Source organism: Prionailurus viverrinus, chromosome D2, assembly GCF_022837055.1.
Source record: "Prionailurus viverrinus isolate Anna chromosome D2, UM_Priviv_1.0, whole genome shotgun sequence".
In the NCBI taxonomy this organism is placed as follows: domain Eukaryota; kingdom Metazoa; phylum Chordata; class Mammalia; order Carnivora; family Felidae; genus Prionailurus; species Prionailurus viverrinus.
Genome location: NC_062571.1, coordinates 33,901,105 through 33,923,005, shown reverse-complemented (window position 1 = coordinate 33,923,005; position 21,901 = coordinate 33,901,105). Strand labels below are relative to the sequence as shown.

The window sequence follows — 21,901 nt, the reverse complement described above, 5'->3', positions numbered from 1 at the left end:
GGAAAATGTCCTCATAAGCTCATTTTGATCTTCAAATAAAATGTACAGGTTGTTTTCTCATTACTTATCATAGATCCTCAAATTCGCAAAGATGATACTGTGAGAATAACACACTACCAAACACACACTTCACCATAAATATTGTTGAGTTCCTCATTAGAAGCATAAGTGAGCAATAATTTCAAGTTGCAATTACCAGTGACAAGGATTAAACTGATTTGTCTATAAGTTTCACAGATAATTTTATTTCAACCAAAACAAAATGCTTCTTTTTCAGGCTCCAAAGGAAATACGACCATTACCCACAGACAGACTACACTGTCTGGAAATAGCAGCAATGCATCACTATAGCAAGGCATCAGTCAGGTATAAAAACTCTGTAGTGTATATTGGAAATCATCTCAGGACAACCAATAAATTAAATTTGGGGCACCTGGGTGCCTCAGTCGGTTAAGTGTCCGACTTCAGCTCAGGTCATGATCTCACAGTCCGTGACTTTGAGCCCCCCATTAGGCTCCGTGCTGACAGCTCAGAACCTGGAGGCTGCTTCAGATTCTGTGTCTCCCTCTCTCTCTATGCCTCTCCCTTGCCTGCTCGCGCACGCTCTCTCTCTCTCTGTCTCTCAAAAATAAAAACATTAAAAAAATTTTTTTTAAGAAATTAAATTTAAAAAATCCTTCTATACAAAGGATATTCCAAGATGAGGAAACACTCAAATGTGCACTTTTTTTTTTAATTTTTTTTTTCAACGTTTATTTATTTTTGGGACAGAGAGAGACAGAGCATGAATGGGGGAGGGGCAGAGAGAGGGAGACACAGAATCGGAAACAGGCTCCAGGCTCCGAGCCATCAGCCCAGAGCCTGACACGGGGCTCGAACTCACAAACTGTGAGATCGTGACCTGGCTGAAGTCGGACGCTTAACCGACTGTGCCACCCAGGCGCCCCTCAAATGTGCACTTTTAAAAGAAGTACATATTAATTCATCCAACAACTACGTGTGCATGTGTTAGACATTCTTTTAGGTGCTGAACATTCTGTAGTGAAGAAAATGTTCCTGCTCTAATGGAGGGGACAGGACAGGAGAGCAAGTATATATCAACGTGAAATATTGGAAGTGCTAAAAAACAAAAAATAATAAAGCAGAGTAATGGAGAAAAGGAGTGTTGAGTAGATGGGGGAAGACTTCAGTTTTATACAGGCATACTTCATTTTATTGAGCTTTGCTTTACTGCATTTCAGATACTGCATTTTTTACAAATCCAAAATCTGTGAAATCCCTGCATCAACCAAGTCAATCGGTGCCACTTTTCCAACAGCATTTACTCACTTCATGTCTTTGTGTCCCATTTTGGTAATGTTTGCAATATTTCCAATTTTTTCACTATTATACTTGTTATGTTATCTGTGATCAGTGGTATGTGACGTTACTACTGTAATTGTTTAGGGGCACCACAGTGAACTTAATGGATAAATGTGTAATGTTCCGACTGCGCCACTAACAGGCCATTCCCCTGTCTCTGTCCCTCTCCTCAAGCCCACTTATTCCCTGAAATGCAGTATTGAAAATAGGTCAGTTAACAATCCTACAATGGCCTCTAAGTATGCAAGTGAAAGGAAGAGTCACAAGTCTCTCACTTTAAATCTAAAGCTAGAAATGATTAAGCTTAGTGCAGAAGGCATGTCAAAAGCCGAGATGGGCCAAAAGCCAAGCTTCTTGTGCCGAATAGTCAGCCAAGTTGTGAACACAAAGGAAAAGTTCTTGAAGGAAATTGAAAGTGCTACACCAGTGAACACATGAATGATAAGAAAGTGAAGCAGCCTTATTGCTGATACGGGTAAAGTGGTCTGGATACAAGATCAAACCAGCCACAACATTCCCTTAAGCCAAAAACTAACTCAGACCAAGGCCCTAACTCCCTTCAGTTCTATGAAGCTGACAGAGGCAAGGAAGCTGCAGAAATTTGAAGACAGCAGAGGTTGGTTCTTGAGATTTAAGAAGCTGTCTCCATAACAAGGAAGTGAGGCAGTAAGTGCTGGTGTGGAAGCTACAGCAATTTTTCCAGAAGATCCAGCGAAGATAATTCATGAAGGGGGTTATAACAGATTTTCAATGTAGATGAAAACAGCCTTCTATTGTCAGAAGACGTCATCTACAGTGTTCACAGCCAGAGAGGAGTCAATGGCTGGCTTCAAAGCTTCAAAGGACAGGCTGACTTGTTAATGCAGCTGGTGACTTTAAATTGAAGCCAATGCTCATTTACCATTCTGAAAATCCTTGGGCCCTTAAAAATTATGCTAAATCTACTCTGCCTTTGTTCTATAAATGGAATAGCAAAGCTTGGATGATAGCACATCTGTTTAAAACAGTTTACTGAGCATTTTAAGCCCACTGTGACACCTACTGCTCAGAAAAAAACATTCCTTTCAAAATATTACTGCTCACTGACAATTGGTCACCCAAGAGCTCTGACAGAGATGTACAACAACATTGTTTTCATGCCTGCTGACACAACATCCAATCTGCAGCCCATGGATCAAGGAGTCATTTTGACTTTCAAATCTTATTATTTAAGAAATACTTTTCAAGGGACACCTGGGTGGCTCGGTTGATTACTCATCCAACTTCAGCTCAGGTCACTATCTCACAGTTCATGGGTTCGAGCCCCATGTCAGGCTCTATGCTGACAGTTCAGAGCCTGGAATCTGCTTCAGATTCTGTCTGAAGAGGTCTGAAGAGGTCTCCCTCTCTCTATGCCCCTTCCCCACTCACGCCCTGTCCTTCTCTCTATCTCTCAAAAATGAATAAACATTAAAAAAAAATTAATAAAAAAGAAATACTTTTCAAAAGCTATAGCTGCCACAAATAGGGATACCTCTGATTGATCTGGGTAAAGTAAATTGAAAACCTTTTGAAAAGGATTCACTATTCTAGAGGCCATTAAGAATATTCATGATTCGGGGCACCTGGGTGGCTCAGTCAGTTAAGCGTCCGACTTCGGCTCAGGTCACGATCTCACAGTCCGTGAGTTTGAGCCCCGTGTCGGGCTCTGTGCTGACTGCTCAGAGCCTGGAGCCTATTTCAGATTCTGTCTCCCTCTCTCTCTGACCCTCCCCCGTTCATGCTCTGTCTCTCTCTGTCTCAAAAATAAATAAATGTTAAAAAAAAATTTTAAAAAAAAGAATATTCATGATTCATGGGGGAAAAGGTCAAAATATCAACATTAATGGGAGTTTGGAAGAAGTTGATTCCAGTTCTCATGGATGACTTTGAGAGGTTCAAGATCTCCAAGGAGGAACTAGTATAGGTGTGGTGGAAACAGCAAGAGAACTAGAATCAGAAGTGAAGCCTGAAGATGGGATTGAACTGCTGCAATCCCATGGTAAAATTTGAAAGGATGAGGAATTGCTTTTTATGGATGAGCAAAGAAAGTGGTTTCTTGAGGTGGAACCTACTTCTAGTGAAGATGCTGTGAAGATCATTGAAACAACAAAGAATTTAGAATACTACATACACTTAGTTGATAAAGCAGCAGCAGGGTTTGAGAGCATTGACTCCTGTTTTGAAAGAAGTTCTACTGTGGATAAGATGATATCAAGCAGCATTAGATGCTACAGAGAAATAGTTCATAAAGGGAAGAGTCAGTTGATGCAGCCAAATTCACCCTATTGTCTCATTTTAAGAAGTTGCCACAACAACCCCAACCTTCAGCAACCCCCACCCTGAGCAGTCAGCAGTCATCAACACGGAGGCAAGACCCTCCACCAGCAGAAAGATTACAACTCACTGGAAGCTCAGATGATGGTTAGCATTTTTTTAGCAATAAAGTTTTTTTAAATAAAGTATGTACTTTTTTTTGATACGATGCTATTGTGTACTTAATAGACCACAGTAAAGTGTAAACATAACCTTTATACGCACTGGGTAACAAAAATACATTCAATTCACTTTACTGTAATATTCACTTTACTGCAGTGGTCTGGAACCGAACGCACAGTATCTTCAAGGTATGCCTGTATAGGGAGATCATGGAAGATATCTGAGCAGACCTGAGAAAGATAACAAACAAGCAAGCATGCAAGTATTTCAGGAAAAGAACATTCTAGTCATAAAACTGCAAATGCAAAGATCCTGTGAGGTGGGTGGATATCTGGCATGTTTGAGGAACACTAAGGTCAGTGTCACAAAAATGGAGTGGGCAAGGGGAAAGCAGTAGCAGGTGGAGGTCAGACAGGGAATGTTCAGCAGTGGGGAGCTGGAGCTGGCTGGTACCAGCCGATAAGAAGATTGTTATGCATTCCAGAACTTTGAATCAGCCACAGTGAGAGTGAGTAATTATACCACAGAAGTAGTCAAATGTTACAAATCAGTGGCTGTCCCCCCTCTGGAGATCCAGTTTATCAGCACATCGCTGCCTATAGGCCACTTTAAATACTCTATATTTTGCTCTGTGTGAGATGAGAAGCTACTGGAAGGGTCGTCATCTGTCTGGTATCATCATTCCCACTGCCTGAGTTCTGATCACAGAGAAAAAGGGCAAAAGCAAGAAGACTAATTTGGAGGCTGCTGGCATACTAGAGATGAGATATGCTAGTGGTCTAACTCAAAGCACCAATGGTGAGAATATGAGAAGTCAAATTCTGAACATGAAGAGCTGCGCGGATTTGAATCAGCATGTGGCAACAGTTACCAAGCTTCCAACCTACAAATCAATGATATCTACCTCTAGTCTAAATATGTCATTCCTGGTTCTGAATTAAGACTGTTAGATGGATTTATAAAGAGCTTCAAGAAGTGCAAAGAACCAATAAGGAGTCTTTGATGCACATTATATATCTTCAGCTATCAACGATTCTATTATCATTCCAAATGATCAACACAGACGTTTATTGAGCACCTGTTATACATAAGGTACTGTAAGGGATACAAAAAAATCTATACTCCAAGCCCTCAACCTCAAGGAGGTTACAATCTAAAAATTCAAGCGAAGGGGCTCCTGGGTGGCTCAGTCAGTTAAGCAGTCGACTCTTGATTTTGGTTCAGATCATGATCTCACAGTTCATGGGATGGGACCGCACATTGAGCTTGCGCTGACAGCACAGAGCCTGCTCAAGATTCTGTCTTTCCTCTCTCTCTCTCTCTCTCTCTCTCTCTCTCTCTCCCCCTCCCCTTGCTCACACACACTCGTTCTTGCTCTGTCTCAAAAAATATGCTTTAAAGGGGTACCTGGGTGGCTCAGTCAGATAAGCGTCCGACTTTGGCTCAGGTCATGATCTCATGGTTTGTGGGTTCGAGCCACGCATCAGGCCCTGTGCTGACAGCTCGGAGCCTGGAGCCTGCTTCAGATTCTGTGCCTCCCTCTCTCTCTGCCCCTACCCCACTCATGCCCTGTCTCTCTCTCTCTCTCTCTCTCAAAATAAATAAACATTTAAAAAAATTAAAAATAAAAATAAACTTTAAAAAACAAAGTTTAAGCGAATGCATCTATATATAAAAACAGATTCAAGGCAGTGAAAATACCAAGTGTGTAGTAGCCCTAAAGAGTTTTCTATAAACTGGGATAAGGAGGGGGAGGAAAAAATCACTGGACTCAATGGATAGGATGGGACTGGGAGAGAAAAAGGAACAAGTAAAGGCCTTCCAGGCAATGGATCTGAGAAGCGAAAGAGCTAGGTAAAGATGGGAACGCACTTGGTGGTTCAGGAGTAGCCTACTCGAGGCTTTCAGGAGCACTGGGAGACAGAGATTACAACTGTGGCGTATGGAGACCTATAGTTGAACTCTTAACTGCAACACTTACTTGAGCATGCTACTTACAGCCCTCTGGCCTTTATTTCCTCTGTGGCAATTACTTTATAGGACAGAATTAAGTAAAATTATGCCTGTACAGTGCTTCACACAACTTGGAAATTAGTAAGTAGTCACTGGTGATTAAAAATAACATTCTCATTAAAGATGGAAAGACAGATTGGAATTCCATTATGGAAGACCTTGAATATCAGACTAAGGAATCTGCATTAAACCCTGTAGGTAGTGGCAAGCAAAGTTTTATGTGGGGGAATAATTTGGTGAGACTTTACAACTATAACTCTGGCACGCAGATATAGAATGGATCGCTTACAGAGGAAACACTGGAAGTTGAGATGCTATTTAGACAAAAGTCTAGATATACAGTAAGAGTTTCAACATGGGTAAGGATAGGGATAATGGATCACAAAGTGCAAAGGGTGGGATACTGAACTGTGTATGCTGAAGACATGGTTAAGATGGTAAATTTTATGTTATGTGTTTTCACCACATTTTTTTTAAAGGGTCAGAAAGGGAAAGTTAACTCAAGTAACTAGAAGAACCTAAGGTACCAATAAGGAAAAACAACAACAACAACAGTAAAGTCATGAAAGGGGGCTCTATTTGGGAAAAGGACTCTACATTCTGGTTAGGTTTGAGGTGATGCCGTGAAAGCCAAAAGAACATGTAGAGTATACAGAGATACAAGACTGAAGCTCACTCACTGATCAGTGGGAAGGAGAAACTTCACCATGCATAAACATACTAATACACCCAAGTCACAACTACTTGGCTTACCAGTCTTTACTGTAAGGTTAGAAAGGATGGATATATGACTTGGGGACTGTACTTAAAACAGACTGAAAAGATGTCTTTTCTGAGCCATCCCCAAAACCTCAACCTACATTATTCATCTTATAATACAAATAGGACTGTAACAGATCCAATAACACAATGCCACTTTGATAATCCTTTAATTCAGACACCATATATTCTAAGATGTAAGGCTAATTTGTTCAGTGTGTTCTCCATATATCCCTTAAATATTAGCAGTGAATTTGTGCATGCATGTGCTTTTTCCAGAATTAACATTTTTGTATACTTTTTTCTGAATAACATGAATATAGAAAAATATATAAGCTTGGTGAACTTTCATGAAGTAAACACATCCATATAACCAGTACCCAAAACAAAAACCAGAACATTACTAGTACCCCAGAAGGCCCCTTCATACCCCATTGCAAACACTTTCCCCAATCCCCAACAAGGGTAATCAATCTCCTGACTTCTGACACCACAGATAGTTTAACCTGGTTTTGAAATTTATGTAAATGCAATCAGAGTTATGCACTCTTTAGTGTCTGGCTTCCTCCACTCAACATTATATTTGTGAGATTCACACGTTATCATATTATTGTATATTGTATTCACACATTTTGAATGTGTATGTTTGTTCATTCTGATCAGTATTTAATGTTCATTGTTTGATTATGCCAGAAACTTATTTACCCATTCTACTGTTGATGGGCATTTGGAAAATTCCAGCTTGCACTATTACAACTCGTCCTGCTTATTAACATCTTTGTCCATGTCTTCTGGTGAATGCACACACACAATTCTGTTGTGTATAACTCTAGGAGTGAACATGCTGAGTCATAGAGCGTGCAAGTGTTCAACTTTAGTAAAACAACTAATGAACTTTAAAGGAAAGAATACTTTAAGATCTTTATAGGGAAATTTAAATGATTAATGATTCATCAGAAGGTGCTGATGAAAACTACATCAAAAATGACTTCCAGGAGGATAAACATATTTAAGTAGGATTGTTAAACCACATGGCTTCCCAAGAAGGCAACTTAGTTTAGGATATTGTCACCAGCAATTTAGAATGTGACTATAACACTTAGAAGTAACCAAGTTTGGGGGTGTCTGGGTGGCTCAGTTGGTTAAGCGTCTGGCTTCGGCTCAGGTCATGATCTCACAGATTGTGGGTTCGAGCCTCACATCGGGCTCTGTGCTGACAGCTCAGAGCCTGGAGCCTGCTTCGGATTCTGTGTCTCCCTCTCTCTCTGCCCCTCCCCTGCTCACGCTCTGTCTCTGTCTCTCAGAAATAAATAAAAACGTTAAAAAAATGTTTCTCATTAAAAAAATTAAAAAAAAAAAAGAAGTAATCAAGTTTGCCTTGTTGTTTCTGGAACTGCTGATGCTGAAAATTTAGAAACAACTCAAGAGCCACTACTATCAATAAGGTAAAGTAGCCACTTTCCCATCATGTACAGAATATAAATGTCACAACTCTGCAGCAGTTAAGCCTGTACTCATTGAATCGCACTCCTGGAATATAAAAGGGACTTCAAAACTAGTCTAACTTTCAGGTGGTCATATCAATGCCTTCTAAATCAGTGAACACGTGAACAAAACTTCATTTAATCCTGGAACAGAAGAAGATCATTGGGCAAAAACTAAGGGACTCTGAATAATATACACTGAATAATACACAAAAAAGTAACATGTTACTTCTAATGTAACATGTTAACCATAGGGGAACTGGAGATGGGGTGTATATGGGAATTCTGTATAATATCCTTAGCCATTTTCCTATAAATCCAAAACTGTTTAAAAATAGAATTTATTTTTAAAAATCCACTTAAAACTCTGCAACATAATCTGCAGATTGTAATACACCTGCTAAACTCCTCTCAGAATGCAATCCAAATGCATTTTAAGAGCTGTCAGACACCCACGCATGCACACATACACACACATACACTCTTTCCATCTATGGGCTTAGACACATAGATATATGAGGGAAGCATTCTATCTGTGCTGATTTTGGTTTTGCTCCCAGCTATAAAATAATGAACAAGGCTCAGACTTCCTTTCTTATTCCAACTAAACTTTTTGAATATATAAGTTTTTAATGATTCATTAAGAAGCAACCCCCCAGTTAATCTTCAAACAAGAAAATAAAAGCATCCAAACTCCAAGTAACATCAATTCTCCAATAAATCACATCTTTGTGGTTTAAATCGTTGAGTCTTTTTGCTTCTACTTCAGAGGGAATAAAGTGAAAAGGCTGTGCCTTACAGTTAGTAGTGAAAACAAGTAGCCCCACTATGGTGTAAGACCTAGTAGAAGGAACCCTGGGCAAAGAGGCAGGAGACCTAGCTTCTGGTTTCAGTTCCACCACTGTCTTCTCTGCGACCCTTGAACATTTCCCCGAACTTCTCTGATTCTCAATTTCCATGATCTCAAGTTCATTTCAACTTTAATATTTGTTCCATGAATAAAGAGGTCCTTTAGTTATCACTTCTGGGAAGATAGCCTAGTTAAAGCTTTTATCCTTATCTGTTCTATAAAATCAAGTATCTAGAAAGAAAAATAATATCCCGTTATGGAATGAGTGTTTAGTCCCATGGGGGGTGAGGAGTAGGGGGATATAATGAATAAAAGAAAACAAGTTGAACAGCCATCATGGCTTTCCATTCCATTAACCTTGTATTAGTAATCCCACCACCATATATATTGCAAATATTTATTTGCTAGACAGCATTATGACACAGGGCTTGGCTTTCTTTTTAGAAGACTATTGGAATTCACCTGTGGTTCCAACAAGTTTATATCTAAACATATCCTGAAGTCTGTTTCTTTTATAGAAGGAACTGGCACACTTTTTCTTAAAAACCCAGATAGTCTTGGGCTTTGTGAATCATACGGTCTCTGTCACAACTCAACTTTGTTGCTATAGTGCAAAAGCAGCCATAGACAATTTGTAAATGAATGGGTGTGTGTTCCAATAAAACTTTATTCACAAAACAAGTGATGGTCATGGCTGTAGTTGGCTACTCCCTGTCCTAGAATCAGGGGCAGAAAATCAACTGGCAAGATAGATTTTGTAAAACCATTTCATGAGTTCACACTGAAATAAACTGTTTTGTTTGCAGGGAGAAAATGTTTATGAATCATGATCTTCACATACCTGAGAATGTTCAAGTTTCCCCTGCATGAACAGGTCACACCACCAATACCTAAGACAGAGCAGGAAAACACTCTCCCTTACATGGTTGTTATGACATAACAGGGGATGTGTTAATTTATATAGGCAAAATTTACAAGGTGACCTGCAAAAGTAAAATACCAGGTTTTAGCAACTTTAGCAAGAAAAGAAACCCATACCTCATTAATGCCAACCATCACTTTTTGTATATATTAAGCTAAATTAATTAAGCTATATAGAGAGCTAAATTTCAAGGTCATTGACTTTCTTGGGAGAGCTGCTCTGTTTCCATGCAACCCAGTTGGTTTAGGCCAGCAGACCCTTGGTTATCCATAACCTGTTAAATTTCCAGAAGGCCAGACTAACTGTTTGATCTAATACAGAAGTTCTGATTCATTCTGGGATGGGACAGGGGTTGTACATCAACATGAATGGGCTAATTAATAATTAGGCCAAGACCAGATCTATCATCCCTTAGGGTCTATCCTAACAAAAATGTTCCATCCTGTGACAGTCACCTTGCTAAGTTCGGCCCCATGTTAGCTACCAGGTATTCAATAGCAGGCTAGAGCAAAGAGCCAGCCCACAAGGATCAAGCAAGTGCCTTTTTAAAAACTAATCTTAAGAAGTTCCTCTACATGGCTTTGCAAAGTAAGCAAAAACCATGCCAAATAGTAAAAAAGGCACTTACTTGACTCCCACAGGCCAGCTCCACACTCTAGCAGCTAAGATGTCACTGGCATGGTACATGGAGAGTGAGGTGGAAACGATATCTTGTCAACCACTGTAGGAATGGTAGTGAAAGACCTAAAAGAATAGAAAAAAGTAAAGTCAATGGCAAAGGTAAAGGCTCTCCTGAGCCTGCTGACATGGATACCTCAGCATATGACAACAAAGGAAAGAAAGTTTGAAAGAATATTAGCTATAACCTAGAACCTAGAATAAATCCAGAAGATTATGAGAAACTCTCAAATATACATTTTTTCCTAAGAAAGTATTGAATCTTTTGATATCCGCATGGTAAGCTCATATAGATGTAAAACTCGAGAATCTGAAGCAACAATTCATAGACTAATAATACTTTTAGAAATTGCTTTAAAGAAGCAAAATTCTTTCACTCATCTCTATGCTTCTAACATTTAAAAAATGGAACCCTAATAAACAATGAGAAAAGGCAGAAAATTTGTAAAGATTTTTTAATAAATTTTTCTTAACATTTATTTATTTTTGAAAGAAAGAGCAGGGGAGGGGCAGAGAAAGAGGGAGACACAGAATCGAAAACAGGCTCCAGGCGCTGAGCCCTTAGCACAGAGCCCAACGCGGGGCTCGAACCACGAGATCATGACCTGAGCCAAAGTCGGTCATGATAGCTTTGCACAAGCCACCCAGGCGCCCCAAGATTTCTTTTTTAAAGTAATCTCTAAACCCAAGGTGACCACGAAATCAAGAGTTGCATGTTCCAAGGAATGAGCCAGACAGGCACCCCCCTCTTTTTTTTCTTAAATAAGAATAAAAAATTTTTTAGCTGAAAGGGACCCTGGCAATAGAAGTCTCAGGTTATCCAGATTCATTCAGAACTTTCAATAGTTTCAGAAAGAAGTTCACAAAACTTAAAACTCTTGGTGCACTAAAACAAAAAATCCAATTCATTTACCTAGCCACACAACCCTCTGGTTTAGGAGTCCTGTTTCAAAATGCTTGACTCTTGGCAAATTTTATGAGATCATTCAAAAACAAGAACAACCATTTTTTTTCAGGACAATATTTTTGAAAAGAGCCTGTTCACATACCATTACCTCCTCTTCCAATGCCTACACTATTTGTGGGTAAAGGAATTTGTGAATAAAAAACTGTGACTTATAAGAAAAGCAGCAATAGTGAAAAAACAAAAATCATTCTTCATAATCAGTTAATTCTCAATTCTTAATTCTCAATAATCTCTTTCTTCCTTCCATCTAATCATTCCAACGCCCCCCCCCCTCAATTTTTTTTTAAATAATCTCTTCTTTTACTTGCTGGCCCTTTTAGCATCCTTGCCCCCACAGAACCACAATGGCAGAAACCAACAGGCAACCGAATTTAATCATTCTTGGGGCACCAGAATCTCTCCAATAAGAAAAAACAAAGATATTTAAGTTTTCATTCTAAATAAGTTTTAGCCAAAAGACTATTCTTACACTAGTCCCTAATTCCAGTATGCTGAAAGTTGGGTCACCTTTTTAGCAAACAGTCTGATGATTCAAATTGCCCAGGCCTCGGGCAGTCAGTTGGGCGGCTGACTTTGGCTCAGGTCATGATCTCGTGGTCCATGAGTTCGAGCCCCGCGTCGGGCTCTGTGCTGACAGCTCAGAGCTTGGAGCCTGTTTCAGATTCCGTGTCTCCCTCTCTCTGACCCTCCCCCGTTCATGCTTTGTCTCTCTCTGTCTCAAAAATAAATAAACGTTAAAAAATTTTTTTTTCAAATTGCCCAGGCCTCGATTAATTTATTTAGAAAGGGATATTCACTGTTAATAGCATATCTGGCCAGACTGCATCGTGAGTGCCTACCTCACATTTTCTTCCCAATTTTGGCTTGTGTTTGCTTTGCCTTAGCTACAGTCCCTGGAAAGCATCCCATTTATTAGTGTTTCCCTTGCTGCATCAGCATTTCTGGTTAAAGCACAATAGCAAATCATTTGGAGGGACAACCTGAATGGAGTTCTGTATTGTGTATTCTGCAACATTATCCAAACCATTATCAAAGATGTTAACAGTTCTTCTTTTTGTTTTGTTTTTTAATGTTTATTTGTTTTTGAGAGACAGAGAGACAGAGTGTGAGATGGGGGGGGGGGGGGGGGGAGCAAAGAAAGAGGGAGACACAGAATCTGAAGCAGGCTCCAGGCTCTGAGCTATCAGCACAGAGCTCAACGCAGGGCTCGAACTCAGGAACCTGAACCGAAGTCAGACTTAACCTACTGAGCCACCCAGGTGCCTCTCAAAGATGTTACAAATGAAAGACAACTGCATGAAATTGGGAAGAAAAAAAATTTATCAGAGATTGCCTTTCTAAAACAATGACTACAAGGAATACTCAATGGCAAATACACATATAAGATTCATTATTAAAACAAATATTTTATTTCACATCAACTGTCTACCCCAAAAAGCACCCCGCCATTCCTAGACCTTGTTTTTCCTTTACTCCGTAAAACCATGACACAATTCAAGAACAATCTTTTTACCATTTAAGGCATATACCCTTTTTACCAAATAAAGCAGTCCCAAACTGCAAATTTGGGAACTCACAGAAGAGAAACAATGAATAAATGTCAACAAGTTCCCATCTACAGCTTGTCTGCACTTCAAAAAAAACTGAGCATTTTCATAGAACAAACCAAGTTTTAGCTGCAACAGCTCAATCCCGCACGAGCATGCTGTATTACAGCGGATGCCGCTCGGCACTTTGCACAAGACATGTTCGTCTGTGTAATGAAACATTATTCTTCTCTGCCTTCTCTCCGGAAGTACAAAGGGTTTTCCCAGGAATATGATAAATGAGGGCATTCCACACCCGAAAAAGGAAACTGGCTTTTTTGAAAGTCAAAATATTCCTCGTCTAACTTTTAAAATGACATAATATATTCCTCTTTCCCAGCCCCCCAAAATATTCAGCTAAAGAGACTTTCAGTCAACAAGAGAATGGTTAAACATGAGAAATGGAGAATGAAACATGACAAAACAGTTAAAAATGAATGAACCAGAACTACACGTATCAACTACAGATTCTTCAAAGTATTTAAGCAAAAAGAACAAATTATATAACTACATACAGTGTACAATCTTCTAAATGAGGCTTAAAACACACTTACAGTACTATGTAAGGTTGACAGATACAGCAAAAGCATAAACACATGCATGGGAATGGTAAATACTAAATTGGAAAGAATGGTAATTTGGGGAGAGAGGACTGAGGAAAGATACCTGGGGCAGCTTTCATAGTTATCGTGTTTAATTTTTCAAGCTAAAAGAAATAAATATTCTACATGTTTTTACAGATATGACATACTTCATACTTTAAAAACAAATGACTTTTCCCATTATGTTTAACTGAATAGAATGTAGTTTTCTTATGAAGCCCCCCCCCCCCAAACCCTCTGGTGATGGAATGCCCTTTCCAAGTGAGCCCCCTCATCAGTAGAGACCTTCTGTGTTTTCTTCCACTAGTGCTGCTACTTTCTCATACTGGCTGTGATGGGATTTTCAGATCCCTAACTCAGGGCCTCAGCTTGTCTCTACTTTTAATCTTACCAAGAATGCTCTTTTTAGGCAAGAAATCTATTAGAGTTTCCTTTCATTTTCCCCTTTTTACTGCTAAAACCTCTAGCAATCATTAAAAAGAAAGTCATTACATATTTAAAGCTCACCCGACTTTGTGGCACTTAGCCAAGGTAGGAACTTGATTTTATTCTGAATCAAATGTCAATGCAGAATGAGATACTAAAATTAAAGAAAACACTGGGGCACCTGGGTGGCTCAGTTGGTTAAACGTCCGACCTCAGCTCAGGTCTTGATCTCACAGTTCAGGAGTTTGAGCCCAACATCGTGCTCTGTGATGACAGCTCAGAGCCTGGAGCCTGCTTCAGGTCTCCCTCTCTCTCTGCTCCTCCCCTGCTGATGCTCTGTCTCTCTCTCTCTCTGTCTCTCTCTCTCTCAAAAATAAACATTATGTTTCCGATTCTGTGTCTCCCTCTCTCTCTGCCCCTCCCCCGTTCATGCTCTGTCTCTCTCTGTCCCAAAAATAAATAAACGTTGAAAAAAAAAAAATTTAAAAAAAAAAAAAAAAAAAAAGGGGCGCCTGGGTGGCACAGTCGGTTAAGCGTCCGACTTCAGCCAGGTCACGATCTCGCCGTCCGTGAGTTCGAGCCCCGCGTCAGGCTCTGGGCTGATGGCTCAGAGCCTGGAGCCTGTTTCCGATTCTGTGTCTCCCTCTCTCTCTGCCCCTCCCCCATTCATGCTCTGTCTCTCTCTGTCCCAAAAATAAATAAACGTTGAAAAAAAAAAATTAAAAAAAAAAAATAAACATTAAAAAAAAATAAAATTAAAGAAAATACTGACTGCAGTTTAATTTTCTCATAAATGAACATTCTAAAATTCTGTAATATGTTAGACCACGATTGCTTCACCACCTCAACAATGTTTAGATAACATTTTGTTTTGAAGCTTAAGTCAGAGCTGGAAATAAAAAAAGAAAAAAATTCATGGTAGGGGAGGGTTTAAAACAAAAACGAAAAAAATAAAACAATTTCTCACATGCATACATGTAATGAGACATTCACACAGAGCATACCCTTGGGATTCCCTCAAAAACTAAAAATTAAAAAATCACTACCATCTCTTCATGATCAGAAAACCCATTTTTCCTATCTATTCTAACACCAGCATTAAAAGGTCAGAGAAAGAGGGGCAAGAAAGAAGAAAGCGACAGAGACAGACATAAGCTGGTATTCTTCTGTTTACCAAACAAATATAAATTCTAGCAAACACAAATAAAAAACTTTCAATCTTCTCATTAGGTTTTTACTATTTCTCCTACTCCATTCAATCTATCCTTAAATACTTCATAAAGTATTCTTATATCCATACTCTGTTTTAAAATGAAAAAAATAGGTTTTATCACACTTGGCCACTTGCCACAGCCCTGCTTCATGGCAGCTAGCAGAATTCTGGCAGTGCAAGATACAGGATACAGTGGGGGCAGAATGGAAATACAGAAGATTAGTTCCAAAATAAACACCTCCAAAAATCTGTCATCTTTGGAAATATATACATGCAGGGAATCTAGAGTTGGCAGCACCTCTTTCAAATAGTTCCTTTCAAGCTCTCTTCTGCAGTGCCCAGCCCTTCACCCTTCCCTCCACTCCTCTACTTCCTCCAAATACTTGCCAGGCAGATGCGTGTGTCAATTTCTTAAATTACTTATAAGACAATAGCACTACAATATTTTTCTATCACTATTTTACTTAGTATTTTCCATAGTCCTGCTTGTTTCAGCATAATCTGTGAACCCTTTTAAAATGATCTGCTGCTGCCTGAATCAAAGAAAAGTAATTTCTTCTTCGTATTTCTATGAGTCTCATCACTATATTATCTCGGCATGGAGAACAAGAGAATCTACAGCTGCATTATCCACAGGGTTGAAGGATTTAGACAATGGTCTCTAGGACTTTTCAACTCACTGACTCATTTATTCAACACTGGCTGAGTGTCTCTGTTCTTGACTACACTAGGCTCAGCTCACAGAGTTTGGGAGAATAGACTACTGTGGGCAACTAATCACCTGAGGTTTCCACACTCAGGATTCCTGTAGTGTCATTACAAAGGAAAACAGAAACATTTTCTGTTTCAGCCTGGCAGATCACGACTCAGAATTAACAGATTATTAGAACAGTCTGTCTTACCTCAGCATTCCAACATTAACTGCTTTTTTCCTTCCCCTGTCTCTCCAACTCTCTGGATTCCCCACCACATGTTCACCTCTTCCCCCACACCCTCAGCAATTTGGATGGAAAAAGAAGACAAAAGAGAAGGATGGGACTAAAGGCAGAATGACTTGTTTAAGAGGAATGCAGAGTAAATTGTCCATCAAGATGTCAGAAGTAATTATACAAACTGTCCTGAAAAGGAAATGGAAGGGATTTTTCTTCACTTCAAGCCGTTGACCCTGGTGAGAATAAGCAAATACATTATACTTGAGTTTATGATTTTATACAAGCTCCCCAAAGGAAAAATATAAAAATTACTTATAAAGTATTATATGAAAGTGACATATGTCTTAGAAAGCCCCTTAGGCTCATTTGATCAAGCATCCTTATTTAATTGGCCAAAACATTAAGACCAAAGAGGTCACCTGCCCAGGGTCAAACAGCAAGTTAACAGAAGAGAAATGAACAAAACCCACACTCCTACCTCTATTGTATCACTTGGCACCTAACCCTCTTCAAGTACAGTGACTTACTTTTATTTTGGTGACTGAAACACACACACACACACACACACACACACACACACACACACCATTTCCATCTCTTATTTAACTATCTCAGAAAACTAATTAAAAATTCTATGATGGTATAACAATCCTTTAGTCCCATAGTTTTCCAAAGGCTCACCAACAACGTGACATATACAATCTCTTCTGGTGAAGCAGATATTGTAACGGGTCTAAAGACTTGTCATAGTTATCAAATAAATACTTACCTCTGTATTATAATACCTAGAAGACCAAAGAATATGTGCTTTCCGAATAAAGCAATCCAGTAAGGTACCTAGTCAATTAAAATACAGAGAATCACTCCATATAACTTGTTCTCAATTATTACATGTTTTTATTTTTATACTCCTCTTGAGAAACGGATGGCAGAAGCACAACTCCTGTCTTCGCTTCTAATGTAAGAATGGAGGTTGCTAACATTTTACGAAGAAAAGGTTTCATGCCTAGGAATGACTAGGTTTTTATTTGTTTGTTTTAAAGATAAAAGACCATCATACATACAATGCTCAGTATTCCCTAAAGGTAAACAAATATTACAAAACTGGAAAGTTAAAGAGAACAAAGTCAAAGGAAATTACTCAAAAACATTCCTCTAATTAATTAAGGTAACGTGAAGAGTTTCTGCTTTGGAAGAGTGTCATACACAGAACACACACTCTCAAAGAAGTTTTGCTGAGTGCTCATCACACTTGGTGAACTCCTTCCACACTGTGTGCAAATCTTTCAGATTCTGATGGTGTGGGGGAGGGGAGGCAGGAACATGGGATAAGGTAGGCATTGGATTTGATACATACATTTTAAAATCATTAAACCAGGTCAGCACATTTTTATATACAAAAGAAGAGGCACAGAAAAGACAACAAAGAAGTATATTTAACATGACTGTAAAAAGAAACACACAGAAAAGGTCCAGAAATAAAGTTTCAGGGCCTGAGTATTAATAGCATCAGACAGCCCTTGAATTGAACTGCCTTTCTACTTGGTACTGGCTGAGTGATAGTCTATGTCCAATCACCAAGTTCTAACAATTCTACTTCCTAAATCTGCCTTCTCTCTATTCCCTTTCTCTATCCCCAATGATACTGTCCTTATTCAGGCATCTTTTGCCTGGTTCATTAAGATACCCCTTATTGGCCTCTTGGCTTTCTGGTCCCATCCTTTCAAATCCGGCCTTCACACTGCTGCCATTGTAGCGAACCTTCCAAAAAAAGCACAAACCTGATCATGTGATTCACCTAATTGAAATTCTTCAGATGCTCACCTATTGACTAGCAGTATTTTTCCAAACTGTGGCTTAAACTGTAGAATCAATTTAAGTGGGTCCCAACCAGTATTTCTTTAACAAAATAGCATAGAAACTATGTATGCCTCATACATAGTAAAAATATTGTTTCATGAAACTTTTCCTACTTTTATGCACACGTGCACATTCTGGGTGATGATATAAAATATTTCTACTGTGGGTTGAGTTTAAAAAAAACCACTGACCTACATAATAAAATCCAATTCCTTCACAAGTCCCTTCACAGTCTGATTCCCTCACCATAGCACAGTAGTTAAGAGACAGGCTCTGGAGCCAGACCACTTGCATTTCCTTGCCAGAAATACCAGTCGCCGCTGCATGATCCTGAGTAAGTCATTTACTAGCTGAGTGTCACTTACCAGCTGTGATCCTGGGCAAATCAACCGAGCTGAGGTAACTCGGCTTCATTATAAAACGAGGGTAGGAACAACATCTACCCATAGGGTGCCACAAGAATTAAGTGAGATTACCTATGTGACACGTGTGACACGTGGTACACTTGATAAATGTTAATTATTAGTGGTATCGCTATCACTGCCCAGCCTAATCTCTGGTTGTTCTTGCTCACACTCCAGTTCTTACAAACTACTGGCCGTTTCTCAAATACATCTTCCTTCCTCATACAGTCATGTCAGATGTTGCTGCTGCCTAGACTGGACTATACCCTTCCAGTCCCCACACATCATATTTCATCCTATTTCAGCTTAAGTGAGGCCTCCCCTGTGAAGCCTTCTCCAGCTAAACGCTCCCACTGAACCTCCGGGCCGGCGGGGAGCATAGCCACTTACAGTCTTGTTTGTCGGTGTCTCCTAGCCAAACTGTGACCTCTCAGGACCACCTCAGAGACATCACTCTTTCCCAGCACAGCATCTTACAAACAGCAGTTCATCAGATATTTTCTGAATGACTCCTGGTTACTTACCCTTACTAGGTCTTCATTTTCTCATCTGTACAATGGGAGTAGTATTTTGCCCGAAGAGTTATAAAAGTGTCTGATATAGAAGCAATGCTCAACAATGGCTGGGACTTTCCAGAATCCTTAGCTAAATTACAAATATCCTAAGGAAGCAATACCTTAGACCCTTAATAGCTAAGACCTGGAGGTGAGGGTAGAGAAAGAGACTTAAATGTTGCCAGAAAAGATGGTAAGATCTCTTGGAAGAAAACTGCAGTAGATGCTTGAGAAAGAAACACAGCTGAAGGACAAGATGAAAGGGAAGGGGGCCCTACACAGACACCCAGCCAGACCTAGGCATAAATCCCAGCTCCAAAACATCTGTCTAGTCCATCTTTGCATCCCTAGCATTAAAACAGTTTATGACACTTTGGGGCGCCTGGGTGGCGTAGTCGGTTAAGCGTCCGACTTCAGCCAGATCACGATCTCGCGGTCCGTGAGTTCGAGCCCCGCGTCGGGCTCTGGGCTGATGGCTCAGAGCCTGGAGCCTGTTTCCGATTCTGTGTCTCCCTCTCTCTGCCCCTCCCCCGTTCATGCTCTGTCTCTCTCTGTCCCAAAAATAAATAAACGTTGAAAAAAAAAATTAAAAAAAAAAACAACAGTTTATGACACTTAGGAAGAAATGAACCTATCTCATCCTCAATTTCCTCATCTATAAACCTGGGATAATCATGCCTCTCACAGGACTATAGTGAGAATTAAATGAGGTAACACAATGCCCTCAGATGCTTTCTTCTCTATTCTACCCCTCTACCTACAGGTCAGGTAGTTCACATTAACCTACTTCCTCTCCAGTTATTTGACAAATTATCAGTCACGTTAACTTTCTCTAAAGTTTAAAGCAGATATTAATATTCTTAAATATCCTGTAACACCACTTATTATAGGTATTACAAAAAAGGTGAAGGCAAAAAAGAAGTTTAAAGGATCTTGTAATCCATAAGGCAGTACAGTTCAAGACTATACGTGGGAGACTGTCCCCTGGATGGCCTCATACACATATGGATTCTCAGCAATTCTCTGGTGATTTTTACAAGTGTTCCCCAAACAATAAAATAGACAATAGTAAAGACTGAAAACTTTAGTAACAAAGTATAAAAGGTAAATAACCCCCTTTTGATTAATAAATGTTGCCAATGTCCTTAAAGAACCTTTGAAAAGGACTCTTCTTTTCAAGAGATGTCAAAATGCAATGTCATATTTCCCATTTTTTCCAGAACTGCATTAGAAAAAGTTCAGTTTCAGCATGCTACTAGACCCAGTTGGTGGTGTAATCTACCAAGTTATATTTTGATCAAAATAAAAGATTCAAGCCCATATACAGTTTATGGGTCAATAATTCACTAAACTCATTAAAATTACTTTGCTTGAAGTCAACTTTCATGTTACACAGGCTGTCTCACTGCAAGCATTTAACAAACTGCAGTGAAATAATTAAATGGATTGTTTCTCTTTTTGTGTTCAACCTGCAGAGGACAGGTTTTTTAACACATATCATCAAGCTTGACCTAAATCAGGAAATAATTATTCAGGACTGGGCTTGAGTTTAAGCACTTACTGAAAGAAAGGGTCTCAACTCACTTTTCATTTTTTGATTTTTTTTCTCTCCCCAATTCATTTTTTTTTTTTTTTTTTTAAAGTAGGCTCCACGCCCAATAGGGAGTTTGAACTGGAATCAAGCAAGAGTCAAATGTTCTACCTGGGATCAAGAGTCAGATGCTCTACTGACATAATCAGCCAGGCACCCCTCCTAATTCACTTTTTTTTTTTTTTTTTTTTTTTTAATGTTTATTTATTTTTGGGACAGAGAGAGACAGAGCATGAACGGGGGAGGGGCAGAGAGAGAGGGAGACACAGAATCGGAAACAGGCTCCAGGCTCTGAGCCATCAGCCCAGAGCCCGACGTGGGGCTCGAACTCACAGACCGTGAGATCGTGACCTGGCTGAAGTCGGACGCTCAACCGACTGCGCCACCCAGGCGCCCCCTAATTCACTTTTTAAAAGGAACCTCGGCTTAATTGTCTTTTAAATGAAACATACGTTCCTGCAATTTCATAGGAAAAGAACTGATTGAGAAAGCCAGCAGATGGGGGAACCATTTTCAGCTCTGTAGTAACTTGCTGGGCTACTAAAGAAAAAACCATTTCACCACTCTTGCATTATTGCTTTAATCTATGGTCTTTTTGAGCTCTGAAGTCTATGATTCTTTTTAGTACATGTCCTCCATGGTAACATCTTAGTTTTCCTAATAACATGTTATTCCAGTAATTCTAAAATATCCATGAGTCATGGTACAGTATTAATTAGTGAAATAAAGAATAGAGGATTCCGTTATGTTAGGTGGCTATCTCAAGATCTTAAAAGGTAGTCTTGTCCTGGGACACCTGGATGGCTCAGTTGGTTGAGCGTCAGACTTTGGCTCAGGTCATGATCTTGCAGTTCATGAATTCGAGCCCCGCATCAGGTTTGCTGCTCTCAGCACAGAACCCGCTTCAGATCTTCTGTTCCTCTCTCCCTCTGTCTCTCCCCCATTTGCATGCATTCTCTCTCTCTCTCTCTCTCTCTCTCTCTCTCTTAAAAAAAAAAAAAAAAAAAAGCCCATAGTCTTGTCCTTAAGCACACACATAAACCAGAATTTTTTAAGAAAACCCATAGAGACACAAACTAGGATATAAAAAAGAAATGAAAGCAACATCTCTGCAGTTATTCAGATAATGGTATTAATGGGGGCGGGGCACCTGGGTGGCTCAGTCAGTTAAGTCTCTGACTCTTGATATTGGCCCAGGTCAAATGATCTCCCAGTCATGTGACTGAGCTATGTCAGGCTCA

At 39.6% G+C, this 21,901-nt stretch overlaps 1 protein-coding gene across 5 annotated transcripts in view; it reads right to left on the bottom strand.

Annotated features, from left to right (window-relative positions):
• The window catches only part of MCU (mitochondrial calcium uniporter), a 208,440-nt gene that overhangs the window by 182,118 nt on the left and 4,421 nt on the right, over nucleotides 1–21,901 (bottom strand). The window contains exons 2-3 of one of the 5 annotated variants that reach the window (XM_047825916.1): nucleotides 10,476–10,591; nucleotides 9,767–9,908 (exon numbers count right to left, since the gene is read on the bottom strand). The exons of 1 other annotated variant lie outside the window; for it this stretch is intronic. In XM_047825916.1, the coding sequence (XP_047681872.1) occupies nucleotides 9,767–9,908; nucleotides 10,476–10,534 (201 nt within the window). In that variant the 5' untranslated portion in view covers nucleotides 10,535–10,591. Of the gene's footprint in view, nucleotides 1–9,766; nucleotides 9,909–10,302; nucleotides 10,350–10,475; nucleotides 10,592–21,901 lie in introns of those variants that run through there. 3 more of the 5 variants (XM_047825918.1, XM_047825919.1, XM_047825920.1) reach the window with 3 other exon arrangements.